General features: G+C 35.2%; 1 protein-coding gene and 1 pseudogene across 1 annotated transcript; both read right to left on the bottom strand.

Annotated features, from left to right (window-relative positions):
* Positions 1 to 3,723: 3,723 nt before the first annotated feature.
* Positions 3,724 to 6,229, bottom strand: LOC139815807 (GTPase-activating protein and VPS9 domain-containing protein 1-like). Its single transcript, XM_071782986.1, has 4 exons — positions 5,083 to 6,229; positions 4,771 to 4,982; positions 4,305 to 4,690; positions 3,724 to 4,236 (listed from the first exon to the last, which is right to left on the bottom strand). Exons 3-4 carry the CDS (start codon positions 4,635 to 4,637, stop codon positions 4,198 to 4,200), a joined length of 372 nt encoding a protein of 123 aa, XP_071639087.1. The 5' UTR covers positions 4,638 to 4,690; positions 4,771 to 4,982; positions 5,083 to 6,229; the 3' UTR covers positions 3,724 to 4,197.
* Positions 6,230 to 21,130: 14,901 nt separating this feature from the next.
* LOC139815801 (uncharacterized) lies at positions 21,131 to 23,798 on the bottom strand (annotated as a pseudogene).
* Positions 23,799 to 26,853: the final 3,055 nt, after the last annotated feature.

The following is a 26,853-nucleotide window of genomic DNA, read 5'->3' as shown; positions in this document are numbered from 1 at the left end:
GTAGAATGGCCAAAATTGGATGGAAATGTGTTATACCACGATGTACGTCAAATACTAAGACTCCTGGACATTTTTCCCCCAAAGATCAGAAAATAGCGGAGAAATGGCTCAATATAATAGCAATGCCCGAATTAAACTTTTTGTCAGAAGAGGATATTCGAAAATGTAAAATTTGTTATTTGCATTTCAGTCCAGATGCATATATTTTTAGTTTGAAACGCAGACGATTAAAACATAATGCTGTACCAACTCTCAATTTATTTCATCAAAGAACCAAAGATATACCTCAGTCGAGTACAAGTGCTCAAAATGTCAATATTCTAGACAATAATATGCAATTAAACGAAGAGAATGTTAATATAATTGCAGAAGAAGAACAGCACATTGAGATACAGATAGAAAACACTCCAAAGAGTTCTCGTCTTTCCCCACATAGTCAAAGAAATATTGAAAAGTATTTTTATTTATTAAGGTTTTGTCGATACGGATATTGGACTATTAAAAATTCCACAAAAGGAAGGATTTGTAACAGCCAAAGTTTTGGATTTTTTCAATAAGCTGTTTGACTCCGTAAATGGACTTCAACTTCAGTCAGATACACCCTTGCGAGTTGCTGTAACAAAAAGAAGCCAGCACCATTCTTTTTGGAATGATGCCATAAAATTTTTACACGACATGAGGTTTGTTAATAAAACAACAAAAAAACCAATTTCTACTCCTTCTTTAAAAAATTGGATAACAACTGTGAAAGGCTTTAAAAAAATATGGGCACTTGTAAATAAAGCAGGAATAAAATGTTTGAAGACACGATATATAAATCAAGATCCACTAGAAAATTTTTTTAGACTAATAAGGAGTCATAATAGGCGTAATGTTAATCCTACGTGTGCAAATTTTGAATCCTCTTTTAAAACATTATTGATAAACAATCTAACGGGTAAACGTACTGTAGGTGGGAATTGTGAAATTGATAACGATGGAGAAGCTTTATTTTCGTTGCGACACTTTGTTGAAAATAGTATTGAAATACGACATACTTCAAATTCAGATATAGAAGAAATAGCCGAAATTAATGATACGTCTATATCAGTACAAAATAAAAGTGCAAATACTGATAATTACAAAATTATTACTAAAAAATTATTATCTATGCAGCCTTTTAAAAGTTGTTCTTTTTGCAAAGAAGCTATCTTATTAAAAGATACTGAACGTGCTGTAAATATTGCTTTTATTACATGCGAGAATAAGATGTCATCTGTATGTTTTCGTACTAACATATCTAAAAAGTTAAGTACGATTATTGAAGAACATATTAATTTTTCATATTTTAAATGTGCAGAACACAAACAGGATTTTACTACAATTTTTTTACAAGTAATAATAGAATATTTTTATATTCCTCAATGGTGTAAATATTAATAAGATACTTAGAGGTAAATATACCGGAAAACCGCGGAATGTTATAGAACAGCAAGCTGTACAATACTATCACACGAAACTTAAAAAACATGTATAAACGTGCACTAATTTTTGCATAATTTTTTTCAGTATATTTTGCATTTCTAATACAATTATATTCATAAAAGCAAATTATTTCGATTGTTTGATTTATGAATCTGTGAAAAATAAGAAGCGTACATACACTATATACTATACACTTCTTATGATCATCAAATATATAAATACTACTATTAAAAGTTTGTACAATACTTACTTATACGTACTTACATTATAATCTTACATATACATATATGTATTACTTATTACTTATATGTATTATATACTACGTTAACGCGAGCGTTACTTCTATAGTAAAACTTACGATAATTCACTCGTTTACGCAGAGTAAATTATCGTAAGTTACTACAAAATCCCGTTTACGCGAAGGAAAATCCCGTTTACGCGAAGGAATTATCGTAAGTTAATTACTACAGAAGTAACGCTCGCATAAACGTAGTAATAGTTACATATTATATACTTATATAATACTAGCTCATATTATACTTATGTTTATTATACTTATATTATGCTGTACACATATAGTATAAGTATAATAAACACTTGCTTATAAGTAATATACTGTTTTATTTTATATATTAATAAACGTAATAAATATATATATATTTCGAAATATAAATGTGTCTTAATTTATTTTATAATATAATTATTTATAATTTATAATCATATATTTATATTTATATCAATGTATATATATATATGTATTTATATTCTTTATAATTCTACTTACCTTCAGAACACATTACCGACAATCCGCGAGTTTTTACCATGGTAGTGTCAAAAAACCGGTCTATTAGCCCAGGTGGCGTTGAAACACTATCTTTACTTTTTCATTGGGAGTTTCCTCCCCCTGGCGGTGGCTCTTATATAGTCAAAGGTCACGTGTCATGTGCCGGTCGTGCGTGATGTTACGCGCGTCGACGTCGTTCTTTCGCGGCGGCCATTGTTCTGGTTGTGCGTTGTGCGCCCGCCGATTCTGAGTTGGTCGTATTTAGCGTTAACGTCGGCAGTCCGAAGTCCCGCGTCGTAGTTTAATTAAGTTGCGTTAGTCAGTCGCGTTCTGTAATTAGTAAGTCGCGTCGCATATTTTTAGTAATCTGTCCGTTGTGAGCGTACCGCGCGTAATTGCTTCTTACCGCGCGGCACATGTTATATCCTGTGCAACACGTCCTGTGTGCAACAGCCTCCTCCATTTGCTTTTCGCCGGGACGAGACCATTCGTATGTATTTGACCGGAAATGAATGTCCGGGAAAAAATCTACCATATGAAATCGTTTGTATTTCGTATGAAGACTTTTGAAGTGCAATTGAAAAGGTTTGTGAGTCATTCGTTTAATTGTAATTAATTAATTATTTTTACACCATGCATTTAGCCGAAATAGATAAATTAATAAAAGTTTTTATACGGAATTGTTTGTATTTTGTATGAAGAGTTATGAAGTGTGATTAAAAAGGTTTGTGAGTCACCCAGATAATTTTAATTAAATATTTATAAACTCGGTAATTAGCCGAAATATAGATTTTTAGTTATTCATGTTAAAAGAAGAAGGCGCTAGTGTTCCCGAAGGTCCGTCTGCAATCAGAATTAATATGAACGTTTTAAAAATTATTTTATACTGAAATAAATAAATATACAGGCTAATAAGCCTGTAGCTATAAGCGATAGTTGCTAATTAAGTTTGTAAAGATGTACCAGCTGTGCAGGGTAAAGAGCAGGTTATCTCAAACGCCCTGCCACAACCCAATTAAAAGAGACTCAAATGTCATTACCCCTGAGAAGTACTTTTTGCCATTTAAGTTAGCACGTCAGAGCAACCGGATTGTCCATTGCGTTCCACCTTGAATGTTTTTTACAGTCGTTTATTAGGATTGCCCTACTTTTAAATTGAGCGCTTTTAAATGTATTATTATTAAACTACCGATATCGATATTAAAACTTGACAGAGTGACGTAAACTAATTCGCTCATAGTATTATAACAAAGTATTATGCGTTCAAATTCTCGAAAGCTAATAGTTTCTTTACTATGCTCTCTCTTTATGTCGATCGATTTAGATAAAAATCTCCGAAGTCTTTCTTTCTCTCGCGATATTCGTAGAGTAAAACTGTACAAAAGCTCTACGAAATTGGCGATATTTTTCACGGATCTGGTTCGAGTCTCGGCTCTTGAGGAAGGTGCGCATGTAGAAAGAGTACGCCAACACAGTTTATCCTGCTAAATGGTTATCAATTCTCTATAAGTTCTGTATTGTACATAAATTATAGAATATCTAAACGTTTCTTTTTTTTTCGATGTCCTGTAAAATTATACAATAGAGTTACAAATAAAGATAAAGCCACACTTTACGTATAATTTGATTCAGTCTTTGCTAATGTTACATAATAACGTGCAAAAGAACTAACAGTTAGACTATTTAAGAGGCTATTTAAGAATTTTAATTGATACTGGCAGCATAAAACTGTTCAGCTAGCTTTACACAAGATAATTGGTCTTCTTCTTTATGAAATCGTCAAATTATGATTATGATACATTTCTACATTATCACCAGCATCGAATCTAATCTTATTTATCGTGATACTCTTGAGAAACTGTTAATCCATTGTCTTAACTCGATCGCGGCGCAGAACTGCGTCCACCAATATTGTTCCTCTCCCTCCAATCGATTCCCGTAAAAGCTGTCTACATATTGAACAGTCGATACAACGACGGCGGATTAGTCTGAAATTAAGCACACGTTAACAATCACTCTTTTTGCTAAAATCACAATTCTCTTTTCAATCGCATACCTTGATTATGACATAGACCAGCACGGGAGTCAGATCGTCGGCAGCAGGTATGCCTCTTTCCAACGCCATGGAGAAGAGATTCATGATGGTAGTCGCGCAATGAAATACACACTGCAACTTATCCCTAGGAGTCTTATACGCCGATATCACAGCCAATTCAGCCTGGGCCCATGACCAGGGGCATTCGTAATGATAAACTTTTGAAATGCGTAGGTCCCTGTGATTTGGAGTTACGACCTTTGCCAACTTATTGATGTGACCGTGAAAAAGCTGGTCCCTATATACATCTCCATCTTCATTTAGATAGAGCGCATTGTGGTATATCCGTGCCATGACGGTTCTTTCCACCACGACTCTCGCCAAATCTAACTAGTTGGCGCTTGCCGCTGAAAGTAAGAAGTAAGTTCAGACGTCTCTGAGCACTCCGCTAAAATCAATTGCGAGATAAATAATTATATTCACGTACATTGCCAAATCGGATCGTTATCCATTTCCACGTGGACTTTCCCTAGAAAATTATTCACAAGATCCTGTTTCTCGTCAGCTAGCGTAAGCTTTTTAAACTCTTCGCAGAAACGCAGGAGGAAAGCCTTCTTTTTTTCCAAAAATACCCTCACACAAACGGATACAAGATGATTATTGATAGCATCCCGATCGCACTTAACTCGCACGCATAATCTGAAAAATATTATTATTAAACGGTTAACATCTTACATTTAAACATCTTACATTTACTTATACATTACATACAAAGATGATATTTATATATAAACAGTACCTATCTAAGTGAGCTAATGTCGACAGCAATCCCTGACGACATCTGATTAAATATGCGATATAAGGAGATCGCTTTTGACAATCCTCTCGAAGTGATTTGAAGAGCTTTCTACATCCATCGTCATTAAATAGACGCACGCAACGTAAAGTTTCATGAAGATGAGCTAGTTAGACTTAGCTAACTAAGACTTATCTCAGCTTCAGTTTTGCCGTTTGCTATGACAGAACCCTCCTGCTGATGTTCCCCATCAAGCCTCACGTTCTCTTCCTCCGCCTGAGTCTCCATTCGCGCGAAGATCACGTTGATCATCTGCGTGAGAGTCGCACAGGCTGTTGTTTGATTCACCAGGTTGCGCGACAACAAGTAAATGTTGTAAACAGTACGAATTGTTAACAGTACCGTACCCTCGTATACCTCCACATGCTGGCTTGTCATTACAGTCAGCAGAGTTTTAATAATCTGCAGCTGCACACTCTCATCGGTCTGTGCCATGGACCGGTGAAGCAACCGCAAATTGTCTCGACAATGCGCACAATCAGCAGCTTGTTAGGCTTCGTTGAATCAGGCACATTGCTAGTGAGATGACTATATGCGATTAACTTCTGCAGGCAGTCCAGTGCTGTGTCACCACAATCCGTAGTGACTAGCTCTGACATGCTGACTCAAATGGCAAGAAGTACTTAGCGGTAATGACATTTGAGTCGCTCTTAATTGGGCTGTGGCCCAATTAAGGGCGTTTGAGATAACCTCTTTACCCTGCACAGCTGGTGTACATCTTTGATCTAGTTACGGAGGTCCTCTGCAAGATGGAAATATGAGTGACAAACTTAATTAGTAACTATCGCTTATAGCTACAGGCTTATTAGCCTGTATATTTATTTATTTCAGTATAAAATAATTTTTAAAACGTTCATATTAATTCTGATTGCAGACGGACCTTCGGGAACACTAGCGTCTTTTTCTTTTAACATGAATAACTAAAAATCTATATTTCGGCTAATTACCGAGTTTATAAATATTTAATTAAAATTATCTGGGTGACTCACAAACCTTTTTAATCACACTTCATAACTCTTCATACAAAATACAAACAATTCCGTATAAAAACTTTTATTAATTTATCTATTTCGGCTAAATGCATGGTGTAAAAATAATTAATTAATTACAATTAAACGAATAACTCACAAACCTTTTCAATTGCACTTCAAAAGTCTTCATACGAAATACAAACGATTTCATATGGTAGATTCTTTCCCAGACATTAATTTCCGGTCAAATACATACGAATGACGAGACCGCGTGTTAATTCTATACCGTTGAAAGTAATGAAAGTGACATTTCTGATACATATATATACATACCTATATATATTATTGAGAGACGTCGACGTATCTTACGTAAGTATCTTAATATAAAATTTTCACTTTTGGACTTTGCGTCGCAATATATCTCCGCTCGTGGGGCATGTAAAGCTAGAACTACATCTATCGTAACGCTTATTTGATCGTGGTCGTAAGCAATCCCAGGTAGCAAGCACTCGTCATTTTGACGTCAATTGACGAGCTACATTTCCAAAAAAAAAATCGGATGTTCTGTGAGGGAAGTACGGTACGAAAATATGTCACGTTTAAGGGTTGCTGCCATGGTTCCTGTCAAGGTGGGGGGTGGCAGCATATTTTTTTATCAAAGTGCTTGACATCCTGAATCGATTGGCACAAGTTTCAGCCGGATGTTCTTTGAGGGGGGTTTCATCTCAAAAAATCATATCGGAAGTGGCCCTTTTTTTAACACTTCGGTCAAGTTTTAGGGCATATAAAACCCGGCACAGGGTTAACCACTAAAAAAGCTATCTATTCGAATAAAATTCAGCCGGATGTTCGATGAGGGAGGGTTTTGTGCAGCCGGCTCTTGGACTATAATTGATTGGTTCCGGCGAGCATCGGATAGGATTCCGAAGATTCGCGATGAGGCGAAATAATTTCTATCAAAGTTAATTTATCTACGATTTTCTATCTCGTACGAACCGCTGTGGTTCAAGAAGAAGCAAGATCCGTACACGGTCAGTCGTTGTTTCGTTTATAATGGTGAATATTGGGATCACAAGAGCAGAGGTGACTGCGGTCGCGATGTCCAAACATATTTTAGTTTGTTAGATAGATAGAATAGATAGTTAGAATAGATAGATTCCATTGTGTGATGTGTCTTTGTCACATACACATGCAGTGTGCAGAGAAATTTTGGATCGTTCAAAAGTGACGGTAGCCGAGATTAGTAGCGTTTTTCATTGGCAGAACTGGTGCGCACTCAGTGCGCATTAAGGCCGTTGTACACTGATTTAATCTCTAATATTTAAAGTAAAATGCAAATATTTCGACTGATAAAATACCCAGTACATATTTTACCAAATAGTGCAATAAAGAATATTGAGGATTTCATGATTTAACCCGTTTATATTAAACATACACATTACGTTGATTTGTGTACAACGGCTTTAATGTGCACTGAGTGCGCACCAGTTCTGCCAAAGAAAAACGCTATAGAAGTCGCGACCGTTCGCGGTCGAGACTTTAAATGCTTATGAAATAACGTTGACGTGATAATGGGGTTGTTATGGGATATGGTTTAGCAATTAATTCTTCCAATGAAGTGAACGAAACTTGTTGGCAACTCTGACATGTGCAATGTGTAATTTGTACTTGCATGTCATCGCCATCGCCTATTCTTTAACTCTTCTACCTCTATCCCTCAGGCAAGTCGAATGAATTCCGGATATTATTTTTAGCCTAAAACTGAGAGATAGCAATAAGTATAGAAAAGAAAAAACCTATTGTCATTAGAGAGGAAGGATTTCGAAGTTACATGTTCCACTTTATAATATATTCAGTATTCTCAACTTATTTTTAAACGAATATGAATCTAGTTTTCTAGAAATTAATCCGAGTTTAAGTTATGCCACACTCAATCGGTGCTGCTATATATACGAAAATTGTGTGTATTTTATTATTTTTAATCCATTATTGAAAGTATTTGTGTAAACGCAGATAGATGTGCAATGAGGAATAGAATCGAGCCGACATTTGACATGAATTAATATAAAAGATGCGCTGATTTTTCTTTTATATATGATCTTTTACATCATTTTTATAGAAATAAAGAACACCTCTATATCTTAAGAAGCCAATTGAACTTCGACACGCATCGGTATTTGTAATTTTTCCCTCGTTGCACACTTTCTGCTTGACCTAGTGTCACAACAAAGAAAGTCTGAAAAATATTCGAAGTGGAAAAATAAATCCTTACGGTATTGTACGTGAATTCAAAGATTCGTGCAACTGCACACGTTCAAAGGTTTATTCAGTGATTTATGAATACGCGCGCGCGAGAAGATAGACATTTGTTCAACATTTTACACACGTAATATAACGCCGAAGACGATGATGCTTCCAAGTTTGGCCAGTGTTGTTCTATGGAAAAAAGGAGGAAAAAAAAGAAATCATGCCATTTCACGTCCGCACAGATTTCAAGCACGCTAGAAGCTACGCTCCGAGTTTTCAATCAATTTTAGAAGTGTTTGGAAAAATCTAGTTATTTTTTATCAAAATGTTTTTATTTGAAAATGGAACGCACAATAAAATAGGGTTTAATTTCTTGCCTTTAATAGCAAGAATTTAATATGGCCGTGATGACTACCCATGAGTCTTAAAAATGAGGAACTTTCTTTTTTTATGCTTTTTTTACCTATATGGTTCTATATGCAGAACATAGTCAATAGTTCTTGTAATAAATGTTTGCATAACTATATATACATTTTAGCTGTATTATATATAAGCATTTATAAGCTGTGTTTTTTTATAATAAAATAAATATTAATCTGATTTTACTTTCTCGACCATTTCGCAAATTTAATAATCTCTATAAATGCTATTTTCAGAAATATCCATCAAAAACGTCTACACTACATCTATTTTACATCCTGGGGGCCTATTACGTATCTTTTCACAAGGTAAAAATGCGAAAAGTGAAAGAATTTACTAGAGTATACTATAATTTTATTGGTTGAAATCTAAATCTGTTCACTTTTCGCATTTTTACTTTGTGAAAAGATACGTAATCTAGGCCCCCTGGAAGGATATAACAATATTTACTGGACGTCTTTGGGTGATACGATGTACCGCCCAATAAACATCGTTAGTACGTACAATGACATCTATTGGACGCCTTTGGTACGTACCATGTACGTACCGTTGTACGTACTAACGATGTCTATTGGACGTCTTTGGGCGCCACATTTTTCGTACAAAAAGACGTCTACTGGACGTCTTCGGTACATCTTCAGTACGTCATTTGACGTACGGACGGGACGTTGTTTAGACGTCTAAAAGACGTCGGCGTGTTGCGTGGTACACTTAAGGAAAAAAAAACTATAAAGGTGGTGGGAGCGTTGGCAAAATTAAAGTAGCCCAAATTGTAAACGGGGAGGAGTTGTAGTATATGCTGTATTACACTCAGCGGATACTATACTTATATAGGAACGATATATCTGTATTTGTAACACACATCACGGACAGTCGTCAGTCGTGAGTCAGACAGCGAGCTGGACGCACGAAATAAACATCACGTCCGTCTCAGATCGGTGGCCTTTATTTTGTTCCTTTACCTACACTCTAAGTATTACCTACACTCTGGTATTATATCATACCAAACAGTCAACAAAATAATATCGGCGTGGTAACCAACGGTTTATTTGATCACATATCAACAAATAGTTTTTGCGTCAGTAACAAAATTTTGGTTGTTTCAATAAAACATTTTTCTCAGTGTGTATGCTTTACTTTATGTCCACACTAACGACAGACGTCTCGTTTTTTGTCATCAGCCGAACGCTGCCCTTGCAGTAACCCAATGCAAAATATTAACTACGTAATATTTAATTGCGGATTGTACTGTAGTAAAGCCTCTTATTTAGTCAAATACATTGAGGAAACCTTTCCTCAATCTCCAAGAGATATTCTCCCATTTTTAAATAATCCCTCTCATCAATTCATCCGTCTTCTCCTTGCAACTTGCAAGTCTATGGATCTCTTCCCCCTTAGAAAGAGCCGAATAGTTTAATCGGAGCATCATATTAATCGGAGACGGTGAATCGGCCCATATCTACAGTGAGGAAATAATAATCAATATCGAATCAAAATCGATTTATTATGAATTGAAAAGTCATCGAAAGTGGTACCACATTTCAATCGAGATCGATGAATATTTCAATTACTTTTCGATATACGTTTTCGACGTCAATTAGACGTCGATTCGATGGGTCATTTCTCGCTGATATGTCGCTACGGATCATGCGTGTGCGGCCACGGAGCATACGCATGTGGCCGCGGGGCATGTTCGTAGTCGCTACATCTTGTCGGTATGACAGGTCTCGTAACCTGATAGTCGTCAACTTTAACTGTTAATATCTCGCTTCGCGGAACAGAGAGCGACACTTTTTTCTACCAGATTCTTTTGTTTCACGCAAAAACGCGTCGATTAAGGGGATCCTATAGCGAAGGCCGAACTTTCTCGACGTCGGTAATGTCAACATTTATAATCCTGTTTTCTATGTTATATATCTATATCTATCCTTGTCTAACGAAAAGCATCTGTCTTTGTTCGATTGCTGCGCCATCTCTCGCTACACGCAATACTGCTTATCCTATCAACCTGAATGTGCTTTTGCTTAATAAAACTTCATTTTACAAAATCTTTTTTTCTAGACGTTGAATCTTAGTTTTATTTACATGATATCGTTCCTACATGTTGTCCCTACGTCGCCTTGGTATCATTATATATACATATATAAACTGCAGTAATTTTGTTATTGTCGTCAGATGACAGTTGTATATGTGCCCAAATTAGTAAAATTTTTAATTTTTTTTTCGTTCCCGATATGAAATCGTATAACGCGATGTAGATTTTTGTGCGTACTTTAATTCTAGACCAAAAACTTACAATTCTGTAAAGCCAATTCAAAGATTCCTTAAAATGAAAAAATGTCGGTAACTACCGCCACTATAGGACCCCTTAAGCCTAAGTTCAACGAAATCGGTGAGGAGGCCACTATTCTTCAGATTTACCAAGTTAGATTTACCTGCTATTTTCAGTTCCCTGGCGGAAATATTTCTACAAAATTTAAAAAAAATAAAAATGTACTACAAAAAACTATAAAATAGAATTGCCAGAATCTATTAAATTTTACATGAATTTAAGAAGTACTACAAAATCCTACATGAAAATGCTAGAATTGGAACATTTTTGTAAATTTTTGTATTTTTTTAGTGCATCTTGATCTATAAATTTTTCGACAAAACTACGCCAAACTACAACTAATATTGATATTCTACACATTTCTATATCTATTTGAGTACAGTAAAATTGTAGTTTATTTGACTACAAGGAAATACTAGAATTAAAACACTCTTTAATGAGAAAATTCACCCGACGTAAAAAAAAAATTATATTTATTTTGAAATTTTATTACTACTTTTTAACTAAATTTGTTTCTTAAGATGTAACCTATAATTATAAATATTTTCTCGTACTTGAAAAACACACTTATCTTGATGGGATTCGAACTGGAGACCTCGGGACCTCTGGATCGTGAGCCAACCGTTTTACGTGGTAGACTACTTCTTAATTTGATGTAAGTGTTATATACAGTCTACATGTGTCATAACCAGCGCAAATATATAATTTTTCAAAAATTCTTAAGAAACAAATTCAGTTTAAAAAAAGTAATAAAATTTCGAATCGGATATACGAATATAATTTTTTCTTAATGTCGGGTGAATGTCAGAAACCAGTGCCGGCTCATTACAAAATAAGCCTATTAGGCCAACGTCGCGCCGCGCGATTACAAAAAGAAAAAAACTTCTTTATTCTAACTTATCTGTAAAATAAAAAGCGAGTCATTATAAAAAAATCCTTACCCAGCACCACATACACACATGTCTAAAATCGGAGGTAACGACCGCGAGCGAAAGCAACACGCTGCGAGAAGACTTTATATATTTTAAATACTACACACACCCACACACACACCCACCCACACACACACACACACACACACACACACACACACACACACACATACATACACACATTTAGATTTCCGTGCATTCGCCCTACCGGAGGTAACGACCGCGAGCGATCTTCAACCAAACCTTCAACCTTTCCATGGAAAGGTTAGTTTGATTGAAGGTCTGTTAATTTCCATGTAAAATTGTAGTATTTTATAAACATCTAAAAAAAGCAAATTTATGTAGATTTTCATGAATTTACGAGTTGTAAAAGGCTTAAGGATTTTGTCGTTTTTTGTAGAACCTTGTAGTATTGTATGCAAAATTACAACCATTCATGAATCAGAAATTTATATAAGTAAAAAATTGTACATTTATGTATTTTTATATTGGACTTTACAACAGACTATACGGAAATAAAAACATAAGTATTTTGACTTCTGCGAATTAAGAAGTTATTAATAATAGATGAATTTTGGAAGATTTGTGTAAAAACTTGTAACATTTAACTAAAAATTACAAATTTTAATTAGCCATAATTGTAATAAATTTTTGAGCTGTACAAACAAACCGGTATTTGTTAGTATTTGTACGCAGTTGTTAGTATTTTATGAGAAATTAAAAACTGAATTAGGTTCTAAGTTGCATAGTTTTACGATACGTAAATTGTGGTCGATTTCTATAGTCATTCATAAATAATTGTAGTATTCTACAAGTAAGCAGATGTTTTAATTTTTTAAGATTTTGTTTCTTCTTAAATTTTTAAAATTTATAGATTTTTGTACTATTTTTTATAAAATTGTAATTTTTTATAAAAATACTACTTGCAATAATTTCTTGATTTGAGACCATTGTAATTTGTGGTACTATTTCGTAGATATTTCTACAAAAGAATAACTATTTCTACAAAAAATTAAATATTTCAACAAAAATGTACAAATTTCTATTTCTAGTCAAATTTTGTAGTTATTCATAGAAATTTTTTCCGCCAGGGTCCTGATTTCCATACACTTGTATTTTTTTTTACTCACAAACTTTCCCTTCCATCTGTATTGTTTATCGGTCATTTTTAAGGTTAACGCTTGACAGAAGCAGCAGCACGCACTGAACCCCCGCGTTCCACTACTCCCCCCGATAAAGCACCCGAACCTCTTTAAGAAATATGGTAGCGCATCTTTCCATGCTAGTTTGCAACAACGCCGCTAGGCGACGCATAATGGTAAGACTAAGGGCCTAAGCAGAATGGCTGTCTTATAACCTTAAGGCAGTGTTTTATGCCTTAAGTCTTCGTCTTATGTAACGCACAATACTGTGTTAATGTTTCCTGTCTTGTGTAGTATACGCGACGTATACTACACAAGACAGGAAACATTAACACAGTATTGTGCGTTACATAAGACGAAGACTTAAGGCATAAAACACTGCCTTAAGGTTATAAGACAGCCATTCTGCTTAGGCCCTAACTCGTAAGTATTGAGGTCTTATATAAGTAGACCTCCGGCGAAGCAAAACCATGACATTTGTTCATTCGTAAGACTATCATTCGTAAGAATATCTTTGCTAGCAATACAACGCAAAGCTCACCCAACACTGCTGTGCGATGATATAGAATATAGATATACAAAATAATATTTTTCAAAGTAAAATATTTTTTAAATATTAAAAAAATCTTTCAAACGTGAAACAAGAATTATTGCTAATTGGATTAATTAATATTTCTAAAAAATTTTACAAATATTATTGAATATATTTATTTGCAATCTTTTAAAAATATTTATAAAAAAATTTTTCTGGCATGATCTGGCGGACATAGATATATTCTAAAATTATTTTTGTGAATTATTTTAATCTTCCTAAAAAATATTTTTAAAATATTTTAAAAATATTTTGTGCTATATAGGAAAGCATGATCGGCTTGTACCACAGCATTCGGAACACCAGGACAATTTTCCGTGCCAAAATCAATCAAACCATCGAATTTCATATTTTTTACGTTGACTTCAAGACTCTCTCTCAGTTGTATCTCGTCAAATGTTAAAATTCCATGTCGAGCATCTTCTGAAAGTTTTCCCAATTTTATTTTAAATAAAGTGAAAAACTCATTAAAACCACACCCTGTATTAGAACTACCCCAGCGAGAAATGACCCATCGAATCGACGTCTAATTGACGTCGAAAATGTATATCAAAAAGTAATTGAAATATTCATCGATTTCGATTGATTTATGGCACAACTTTCGATGACTTTTCGACTAGAATAAATCGATTTCGACTCGAGATTGATTATTATTTCCTCACTGTAGATATGGGCCGATTCACCGTCTCCAATTAACATGATCCTCCGAGTAAACTCTTTGGCTCTTTCTAAAGGGGGGAGATCCATAGACTTACAAGTTGCGAGGAGAAGACGGATGAATTGATGAGGGGGATTATTAAAAAATGGGAGAATATCTCTTGGAGATTGAGGAAAAGTTTTCTCAATGTATTTGACTAACAAGGGGAGGTCGCAGCTGACTACCCACCGATTTGGATCTTTTTTTACGTGGTGAATCTGTATGGTAAGTATGTACATACGTCACGTAAAAGCGTTTTGTCCAATGCGCCTTAGAAATAGTATTTTTTTATGTTTGAAATATCGGCGATTTTTGGCCGCGATCGATAGTGTAGGTTCGAGACTACTGGTGTTAAACTTTTTTTATTTTTTTAATATATGTATATATGTATAAATATATCCAAAAATCGTAAATAAGACATTACATATATATATATATATATATATATATATATATATATATATATATATATATATATATATATATATATATATATATATATATATATATATATATATATATATATATATATGTGTGTGTGTGTGTAATGTCTTATTTACGATTTTTGGATATATTTATACATATATGTACATATATTAAAAAAATAAAAAAAGTTTAACGCCAGTAGTCTCGAACCTACACTATCGATCGCGGCCAAAAATCGCCGATATTTCAAACATAAAAAAATACTATTTCTAAGGCGCATTGGACAAAACGCTTTTACGTGACGTGTACATACTTACCATACAGATTCACCACGTGAAAGAAGATCCAAATCGGTGGGTAGTCAGCTGCGACCTCCCCTTGTAAATAAGAGGCTTTACAGTACAATCCGCAATTAAATATTACATGGTTAATATTTTGCATTGGGTTGCCGCAAGGACAGCGTTCGGCTGATGACAAAGAACGAGACGTCTGTCGTACCGTGGACATAAAGTAAAGCATACATAGAAACGTATGTAAAGACAAGTCCCCGTAAGACGTAAAAGACTGTAAAATATATAGCCTTTCGCGACTTACGTTTTTCTCTACCTTATTTTAGTCTATTAAGGGGATGCTGGAGCCGTCTGTTTTACCGGCATTTTTTGTCGTCACATAGCGTTGTATTAATTTGACAGAATTAAAAATTCTTTTCCAGAATTGTAGTACATACATTAATGATTCGGGGGAACTCCGATTTTATATAGAAAACGAGAAAAAATTACGGAAGTACAGATTTCCTTATCCTCCTTTTATCCCAATATGGCGTCTCGAGTTGCGGCGAGCTGTCAGCTCGTCAAAAGATGTATTTCATAAAAGAGATATACCATTGGTACGAACGCGAAAACAAGTTCCCCCAAATTGCACAACAAGAAAAACATCGATAAACCCTCCAAATCAAGATTTGGAAGCGTAATATAAAATAAGTATAATGTCGATGTGCATCGTGCGTATGTGTGCGTGCAATGTAGCGTGCTATCCTTGTCTATACAAGGACAGATATAGTCGATAACATAGAAAATGGTAATTTTATCGGTTATACAGACGGCTTCAGCATCACCTTAACAGCTTCCGAAGTTCCGATCACGGACTTATATCCAATAGCAACACTGCTGTTTGGCGCGTCGTGCTCAACGAAATATTCAAATCGTTGCTCGGTTGCCGGGTTGTTTGCGCACGCGCAGCAAATGGCGGCTCATACATATAACGTAAGTAATAAAAAGCTGTGTTTAGCAGAGAAAACTACTTTGCAATTGTTGTAAAATTTGTGAATGTGATTGGTGTATACACTTGATAACCGCCAACGATAGAAAACGATAAAAAATTTCTTGTCGTTTTTAATATGGTTAGTGAACCGTTTATTTACGATACTCTATCAGAAACTCACGTTACAAAATACTTGGGATCCTATCGTAAATGTCTTATCAACTGCACATCAGTTTCTATCGCTTTTAACATGGTTAATGAATTGTTTGAATCGGTCAAAAAATGGTTTAGTCAATCCATTTCAATCGTTACGAATCGTGAATTAAGGAACTAGATTCATATCGATTAATTTCCTTTAATCGGTTTTTATCGTTTTGAAGAACGCCGGAAACGGTGCAACTAGCGCCAGGAATCAGAGGCCGCTGGGCTCGGTGTTCGGTGTCCGGGGCGGCTACCGCCCCAGTAAAACAGGAACGTGGAATCCACGTTTCTTTCATGTGGACCAGCGACGTAGAATTCACGTAGACAATCGAGTGGATCATCCGCTTAAAAACGGTAGTCGGATCCACGTGGATGAGATCATCGATTCGACGTGGAATTTACGTGAAAGTTTCACGTCTTAATATTTTGGCGAGTACTGGGCAGTACTGGATTACTGGTAGTAATTTATTACACAGAGAACTACTGGTGCATAGTATTGAATTATACTCACCCAAAAAAAACCTCTTAATACTAGAGGACACTGATTTCCGATATTCACCCGGCATAAAAAAATTATTTTTATCGAAATTTTATTACTATTTTATAACTAAATTTGTTTTTTAAGATGCAGTCTATGATTATAAATATTTTCTCGAATTTAAAAACACATATAAAAACACACTTACCTTGGTGGGATTCGAACTCGGGACCTCTGGATCGTGAGCCAACTGCCTTACGTGGTAGACTACTTCTTAATTTGATGTAAGTGTTATATACCGGGTGTCTCAGACCACCCGTATCACCCAATTTATTCGTAAACGCAACATTTTAGAAAAAAATGTTCCAGACCAAAGTTGTATGGTTTCAAGGGGTACGTAAGATGGTGTCATTAGTTTCACCTTGAATAGTTGCTTGAAGGTCACGTAAAGGTCACCTTCAATTTTTTAAATAGAACCACCTACTTTTTATTGCATATTCTTGTAGCTTATCTTGAGGGCTTTCCAAAACACTATAAGAAAGTATTTTTTCATTAAGAACTTTTGGAATTATAAAGCTTGAAAGTTCTAGTATTTTGACATAAAATACAAAATATCTTGTAAAACATCAAGTTTTCGGTAATGTTACCTTAATACTTTTATGCACAGAATAATGAGACGAATCAATTGATATGAAAAAAAGACATAGTTGCTTTTAAGAAAAAGTATGCAGATGCGTGTTGCAAATTACATATTTTTTCTTAAAGGAACTATGCTTTTTTTATACCAATTGATTTGTCTCATTATTCTGTGCATAAAAGTATTAAGGTAACATTACCGAAAACTTGATGTTTTACAAGATATTTTGTATTTTATGTCAAAATACTAGAACTTTCAAGCCTTATAATTCCAAAAGTTCTTAATAAAAAAATACTTTCTTATAGTGTTTTGGAAAGCCCTCAAGATAAGCTACAAGAATATGCAATAAAAAGTAGGTAGTTCTATTTAAAAAATTGAAGGTGACCTTTACGTGACCTTCAAGCAACTATTTAAGGTAAAACTAATGATACCATCTTATGTACCCCTTGAAACCATACAACTTTGGTCTGGAACATTTTTCTCTAAAATGGTGCGTTTACGAATAAATCGGGTGATACGGGTGGTCTGAGACACCCGGTATAGTCTACATATGTCATAACCAGCGCAAATATATAATTTTTTAAAAATCATCTTAAGAAACAAATTCAGTTTAAAAACTGATTATTATTATAACACATAACTTTTGTATTTTTACGACATAATAAAATTCTTCAATTTTAAAATGTCTTACTATCATTTTCATTAATTATTCATTAAAACGTTCCATTTAGCTATATTAATTGCGATTGACAACATCAATGTCTCCTGAGATTGATAAATTATCTGTCAGTAGAACAGTGAAAATATCTACGCAAAATCTACATTGATACTACGCGGATGAGATACTTTGATTTTATCGATGGAAAAGAAACGTTGAATCCACGCGAATAAGGTATTTTGGCGATGAAAAAGAAACGTTGAATCCACGCGGATAAGGTACTTCGATTTTGGCGATGGAAAAGAAACGTTGAATCCACGCGGATAAGGTACTTCGATTTTGGCGATGGATAAGAAACGTTGAATCTACGTGGATAAGGTACATCGATTTTAGCGATAGAAAAGAAACGTTGAATCCACGCGAATAAGGTTCTTCGATTTTGACGATGAAAAAGAAACGTTGAATCTACGTGGATAACTCGTGGATGAATCTCCATCCACGTATTACGTAGATTCGACGCATATGCGACGTACCTGTTTTACTGAGGCGCTAGGAGGTCCTTATAGGAAGAGGTCCCTCCAGTTACGATACTGGATTTCTCTGCTTTTCGCCTCGCAGGGGTTCTGCTTATATATTATGACTGGATGTATTTTAAATACGAGAAGCGCTTCCTGTTATGCGCGGCCTAGCGGCATTGTCGCGAACTGATCGCCGATTTGGGGTTGATGCGGATTCAATTTATATCATTGATATACGATAGAAAACGAACCGATTTGCCGTAAAGAAGATGACAAGTTGTATGTCAGAAAATCCTGATAAGAAACGATAGATGTATCGGTTCGGTTAAGTCGTATAAATATCGACGAGATGTCTATCGTTTTAACCTTATAAAAACATATACAAAGTAGAAGGCTTTCAAACGATTCAATTTATAACATTGATATACAACAGAAAAAACGAACCGATTAGCTGCTGTACAGAAGATGATAAGTTGTATGTCGAAAAATCCTAATAAGAAACGATAGATGTGTTGGTTCGGTTAAGTCATATCGAAAAAAAACAGTGGTAATATTATACCTTTAAAAAATCTAAGTAACAAGTGGTAGACGAAATCTTTGTATCTTGAAAAATTTCGAAAAAACCTAAACAGTAGTATCTTCATCTCGAAAAAAAAACAAAGTAGTAGTATTATACCTCGAAAAAACCTAAGTAACAAGTGGTGGACGTAATCATTGTATCTCCAAAAATCTCGAAAAAACCTAAGCAGTATTATTTTTATTTCCAAAAAATTATTACTCAAGTGATACACATCACAAAATTACGTTACCTTATCAAAAAATGAGTCGCGCTTCAAGTGATCTATTATTACAATTACAAAAAAGAAATGATATCTCTTTTTAAATTACAGCGCCAATTACAGAGAACATATATTTTTCGAGATACAAAAATTACGTCTACCACTTGTTACTTAGGTTTTTTTGAGGTATAATATTACTACTGGTTTTCTTCGATTAGAATAAAAAATTGAATCATGAAGAATTACACAGAAGTAACAGTACAAAATACAAATATTTTATTAAAATATTTAAACCCAACAAGGGAATACAAGGTATTTAAATACAAAGTTTATATATGTATTTTAAAAGATTTAATCGCATTGCAAAGAATTACAGAGGTAACAGTACAAAAAATAAAAATATTTTATTAAAATACATAAATTTTTCTTGTCAAAAAACTTGGCGCTGCTAGACCTCAAAATTAGGTCAGCCTGGTGTGTAGCAGCGCCAAGTTTTTTGACAAGAAAAATTTATGTATTTTAATAAAATATTTTTATTTTTTGATGATAAATTTTTGATGATAAATGAAGCAAATATAAAAGACATCTCCGATGATTCTGATAGTTAAAAAGTAGATGATTATTAATGTTTTGGCACTAGTGTATATCTATAATTGAAGATAAATCGGTCATTGTTTTTGTCTATTATTATGAATAGATACTTGAAAAGGACCGAATAAGAAAATATGCAAATATGGAACACAGAAATTTATGTATATCCATAAACCCTGAGATATGATCATTTATCTTCAATTATTATTACATTTACGACAAAGTTGTGATTAAATGTTCTACATATTCTAGAGTTTATTTTTTACCAAAATATTGTACTAAGTCTTTATTTTTTTGTTTTTTCAATTCAGTACAAATATATCTTATAATTTAGTTGCAATTAGGATGTCATTTAGCACGTAACATCAGAAATTTATAATACGTACTGCAATTAAATGTAATTATTAAAGTATTATTCATTTAAAAAATGAATACAAAAATCATTTGTGATGATTTCAACGGGTAGATTGCTATTATTTACTCTTAATTATTTAAATTATAAAGTGCATTTTGATTAAAGGTCAGTATTCGATAATCCATAAGTACTTATAATTATAATAATTAATAACTGCATTTTTACGAAACTAGTTTCTCTAATTTTGTCATTTATTAATAGTATACATATAGTATAGTCATCAGGTTAATTATTAATATTTCAAACTTGTTCTATTATTTTTTGTTCCTACGTTTTGCAATTATTATGTGATTAAATAATTATAATTTTGTTCCTACGTTTTGCAATTATTATGTGATTAAATAATTGTAATATTCACTATTTGTGTTAATTTATAAGAAATGTTCATGCTATTGGATGACAGCATACATTTGTGATACTTTTATAATAAAATATGATGTTCATATTCAAGCTGTTATGGCTAAATACTTTTATTTACAACTTATACATAACAATACATTGTTTATTCCTGGCCAAATATTTCCATGAATAATTGCATCCTTCGATCTTCTTGAAATCGGCAATTATTTTCGTTATGATCATCATTTACATTAATATTATCATTCGGTTCCTCAATTTCAACATTATCATAATTAAAATTGTCATCATTACAATTTATACATAAATTGTGTAAGATACATGCAGCTACAATAGTATTTGCAATGAATGGCATATCGCGATATTCCGAAAAAAATTTAATTCGTCGGAAACGTCCTTTCAAATACCCAAATGCTCTTTCTACAACCATACGCGTTGAAGAATGTATGAAATTAAATTCGGTCTGAAAAGGAGTAAGATGACCATTATCACGGAAAGGAGGAACAAGCCACTGTAATGATGGATATGCAGAATCCCCGATTATAAATTTGTTATCTGGAAACATAATTTCTCTATGTTCATTAGCTGAATTGTACAATTCAGATTTTCTCAAAACTCTTGCATCATGGAGAGAACCGGGCTGACCACAGTATATGTTAGTAAATTTCATATCCGCATCTACGACTGCTTGTAGGTTTACAGAGAAGTATTTTTTCCGGTTACAATAGTCTCTTGCATTTTCTACATTAGGTTTTTCTATCCTAATGTGAGTGCAGTCAATAGCTCCTATTACATTTGGAATGCCTCTTTTGGAATAAAACTGATGAGATACATATGCGACATGTTGTCCTTCGGGCCATTTGATAACGTTATCTAATTTTGTCAAGATCCAAGCTGTTACTCGGCGAATTACACGAAAGACTGAAGAAATTGAAACATCAAATCTATCTGAGATAGTTCGTAGAGGTTCTGTATTCGCCAAGTGCCACAAAAATATAACAAAACTGAGTTTTGCTTCAATTGGTTTCACTCCAAACGAATGTGAAGGTATAGATCCACTTTCATGCAATTCATCTAGAATATGTAAAGAACTATAGGTTTCAAAAATTATAAAATAATTATAAAATGGTCAAACACAAATATTATATCATTTTTCAAAATGCTGAACATTACCTATTAATCGAATTGCTGTGATACGCTGGATTCGTAAGTGCTCCTTAAATTCTAAGTCTGTCCAGCTATCCACAATATTAAGATAATGTTCAACTCGATTTCTCTTATGTCCACTCAATAAATATTTCATTAGAGGAAATATCAATAAATAATTATCGTTTTCTTCACTGCTTGAAGATATATTACTGGCTGAAAGACTAGTATTGTTCCAGTCTATATCATTGGTACTTGAGTCCTCTGTACTTGTACTGGTGTTGGCTGTACTCTCCATTAGAAGACTGATTGCTACTTTTTCTTTCATATTCATCTATAAATTATTTAATTTATTAATAAAACTAATTAATTTTGTTAATAAGGTAAAACTGCAAACATAACTTAATTATTTACATTCTCAAAACAGTGTATTACAGTACAAATTTATTTCATTTTATTTCTTAATTTACATAACTTGATCAGTTTTTTATATATCAGTCTCTTCTATATATCTGATAAATAAATTAATAATTCATAAGATGTTAAAAAATACTAACTTTTACAGCGAAAGTATCTTCTGACATTTAAAAAACCCGTTTGATCATATTAATGACGGAAACGCGTTACGATTGCGATGTGTTGTTGTCGCCGGTATCGGAGTTGCCGAGCGACTCGATCCAGTTTAAGAGCAATGACGCCGCGGCGGAATGACGTCTCTGACACGCTAGGTGCAGCGCCCATTCGAGCAATAATTCTGTTGACGGAATGCGTCTCATTAATACGAGAATATCACGTAAGTGTGTAACTTCATTACAGGGCGATCAAGTTACCAATAGCGTTGCATTGTCCGTTGACGGCCGCGCAAAGAATTAGCAGAGTCCGTCCGAAATCGGTTGTCTCGAGGCCGGCTAGTTCCGGCCCGACGGAGTTTAGAATTAATCGCGCGCACTTGACGGATCCCGCACTCGCCTCGACATGCAGTGGTAATAAACCACACGACGAATCCCTCGGAGCAGCAACCGCCTGTCCGCCGAACTTGTTGATGAGTAACTCTAGGCAGTGCGCGGATCCTTGATATACGGCGCAATGTACGGCAGAAAAAAGATTACCTGGAAATAATTAAGAAAAAAAATCAGCTTGACATACGTAACGCATTGTTGGATAATCATTTTTGAAGTGTAAGAAACTACATGCCTTCCAAAGAATCGAACACGTTATGATTCAAAAGATACTCCACGCAATTCGAGTTGCCGTTGTAACATTAAGCCCAATGGAGCACTGTGCAGCCTTGATCGTCCTTCAAAGTCGCCGCAGTCGGATCGGCTTTAACGAGGGCGGGTAAAGCATACAATCTACAAACAGACTTGCGATGTAGAACAGCTCTATACAAGGGCAAAAAATTCTGTACGAACGTAACTTCTTACCTGCCACAAGCAGCTGCTAAATGTAACGGCGTTTTACCGTTTACATCTTGCACTGGCACTTGGGCACCATGCTTTAACAACAATTTCACCAACTGATTATCACGCTTGTTGATCACCGCGCGAAACGGGTTTTTGTAGGTTATATCTTCGGGGGTGAGGAGAAGTCAAGTGTCTTAAGCCCCTTGCACAATGCCAGGCAACAGGCAATAGGAACAGGGAATAGAAATCAGAAATCATGTATAAATGCAGAATAAACAGTGACACAGGCAATAGACACAAAGTTTCCGTCACGTTGGAAATTCTGTGCCTATTGCCTATTGCCAACCAATCATAGCATTTGAATTTTTTAGGTTGTAATTAACGATTTTTTGGTTATTTCCTGTTCCTATTGCCTGTTGCCTGGCATTGTGCAAGGGGCTTTAAGGTCAAAAACCTAGTGACAAGTTAAATCAGGTTGTCTCTTAATTCTGCCGCTAGGGAATTTTTAAGTCGATTTTTATGAATCAAGCTTGAATTCGATGTCTAGGTGTCCCAGGTTGCCGATGACGAGGTCCACATAGTGCGCTTCATAGTTTTCGGTATCCAGGTGTATTAATACCTTGAATTTGATGTCCACGTGTTCCAGGTTGCCGATGACGGGTTCCAGATAGTGCGCTCTATAGTTTTCGGTGTCCAGGTGTAATAATACGTTGAATTCGATGTCTAGGTGTCCCACGTTGCCGATGACGAGGTCCACATAGTGCGCTCCGTAGTTTTCGGTGTCTACGTGTATTAATACCTTGAATTCGATATCTACGTGTCCTACATTCAGATTTAAAGTTATTAATACACCTAAACACCGAAAACTACGAAGCACACTATGTGGACTTTGTTATCGGCAACCTGGGACACGTAGACATCGAATTCGAGGTATTATTACATCTAGACACCGAAAACTACAGAGCGCGCTATCTGAACCTTGTCATCAGCAACCTGAGACACCTAGACATCAATTTCAAGATATTAATACACGTAGACACCGACAACTACGGAGCGCACTATGTGGATTTCATCATCGGCAACCTGGGACACCTAGACATTGCATTCAACGTATTATTACACCTGGACACCGAAAACTACGAAGCGCACTATGTGGACCTCGTCATCGCCAACCTGGGACACCTAGACATCGAATTCAACGTACGATTACACCTAGACACCGAAAACTATGAAGCGCACTATCTGGATCCCGTCATTAGCAACCTGGGACACGTGGACATCAAATTCAAGGTATTAATACACGTAGACACCAAAAACTACGGAGCGCACTATGTGGACCTCGTCATCGGCAACCTGGGACACCTAGACATCGAATTCAACGTACGATTACACCTGGACACCGAAAACTATGAAGCGCACTATCTGGATCCCGTCATCGGCAACCTGGGACACGTGGACATCGAATTCAAGGTATTAATACACGTAGACACCGAAAACTACGAAGCGCACTATGTGGACCTCGTCATCGGCAACCTGGGGCACCTAGACATCGAATTCAACGTACGATTACACCTGGACACCGAAAACTATGAAGCGCACTATCTGGACCTCGTCATCGGCAACCTGGGACACGTAGACATCGAATTCAACGTATTATTACACCTGGACACCGAAAACTATGAAGCGCACTATCTGGATCTTGTCATCGGCAACCTGGGACATGTGGACATCGAATTCAAGGTATTAATACACGTAGACACCGAAAACTACGAAGCGCACTATGTGGACCTCGTCATCGGCAACCTGGGACACCTAGACATCGAATTCAACGTACGATTACACCTGGACACCGAAAACTATGAAGCGCACTATCTGGACCTCGTCATCGGCAACCTGGGACACGTAGACATCGAATTCAACGTATTATTACACCTGGACACCGAAAACTATGAAGCGCACTATCTGGATCTTGTCATCGGCAACCTGGGACATGTGGACATCAAATTCAAGGTATTAATACACGTAGACACCGAAAACTACGGAGCGCACTATGTGGACCTCGTCATCGGCAACCTGGGACACGTAGACATCGAATTCAACGTATTATTACACCTGGACACCGAAAACTATGAAGCGCACTATCTGGACCTCGTCATCGGCAACCTGGGATACCTAAGACATCGAATTCAAGCTTGATTCATAAGAATCGACTTAAAAATTCCTTAGCGGCACTTTCTGCCAAGCGTAGAGAACCTTCTTTTCCGGCAGCGGTGGTAATACGATGTAAGGATACGAAATCTCTCCAGATAAACATGAAGCAATTGACTCAATATATATTATATAAGTATATACCTAATTTACCTAAATAGAAATCTTCCTCTGACCGATAAGTCTATCGACCTAATTTCGAAATACGCGCGCGATATCGAAACTGGCGATACCTGCGCCGCCAGCGTCGAAAAAGTGAAAGTAACGTTTCTGATTATGACGTCATCATCATATAACGTCGGCGTTAGAAGTAGAAGAAGAAGAAGAAGAAGTATCTTAATAAAAAATTTTCACATTTGGACTTTGCGTCGCAATATCTCCGCTCGTAGGGCACGGAGCGGAATATTATAAGAGAAACCCCCCCCTAATTGGACCCCAAGCTATCGATCAAGCCTACTTAGAACTTGATCCGTTCACTCGTTATCGAGATCTCAACGACCTAGTTTACATCGTGCATTTGATACGCGTATCAGGTACTATATTTGTACCAAATTCGTACTAAATATTTAGTATGCACGATGTAAACACTGCCGAATCAATTTGGTACGAGCGTATTAAATAGGAGACAACATCTCGGGTACTCGCAACCCGTCGCGTCGCGTAAAAGAGTCACGGTCGGTCTCGCTCCGCGTGTACTTGGCGCGAGACACTACCGTGTCTCTTGATAAATATCGATTAGATGTCTATCATTTTATTCTTATATATCCGTATTAATGCATACGGTAAAATTATTACCATAAGTAACGATATATACTATATCGTGTATATACGATTGATTCAAACGGGCAATAATTGTATATATAGAAAACAATTCATAACTATAAAATTTGTATAGTTATTTCCTTATTCGGATCTAAAACGATAGAAACCGATTTGATTCGATTAATGTTTTATCTGTCTTCTAAATATGCAACGATAGAACCGATAAGATACGATTAAAAACGATACAGATATAACCGTTTTTAATCGTTCTCTTCGGAGATGGTTACCAGGGTATGCTTTTAATTTTGGCCGAAACTCTAAGAGTAATACACCAATCAAATTCACGATTTTTACAACTGCAGTTGCAAAGCAGCTTTCTGGTGAATACAAATATAATTAGTATAATGCCTGTATACAGATGCCTATATATAAAAACTTTTTTACTTTCTGTCTTTAATATTTATCTTTAATTATTTAATTTTTTATTTAATTTAATTATGTTTAAAAAGTAATGGCAAACACGGCAGTTTTGTCTAATAGAA

This window comes from Temnothorax longispinosus, chromosome 7 (genome assembly GCF_030848805.1).
Source record: "Temnothorax longispinosus isolate EJ_2023e chromosome 7, Tlon_JGU_v1, whole genome shotgun sequence".
Classification (NCBI taxonomy): domain Eukaryota; kingdom Metazoa; phylum Arthropoda; class Insecta; order Hymenoptera; family Formicidae; genus Temnothorax; species Temnothorax longispinosus.
The sequence above is the reverse complement of the archived record's forward strand: the minus strand, read 5'-3'. Positions and strand labels throughout refer to the sequence as shown.

Bases quoted from the DNA above. Each gene is read 5' to 3' on its own strand.
- LOC139815807 (XM_071782986.1), bottom strand. From the start codon at position 4,637: ATGGCACGGATATACCACAATGCGCTCTATCTAAATGAAGATGGAGAT. The intron at 4,237-4,304 runs GTATGCGATTGA...GCTTAATTTCAG, and splicing joins TGGTCTATGTCATAATCAAG to ACTAATCCGCCGTCGTTGTA.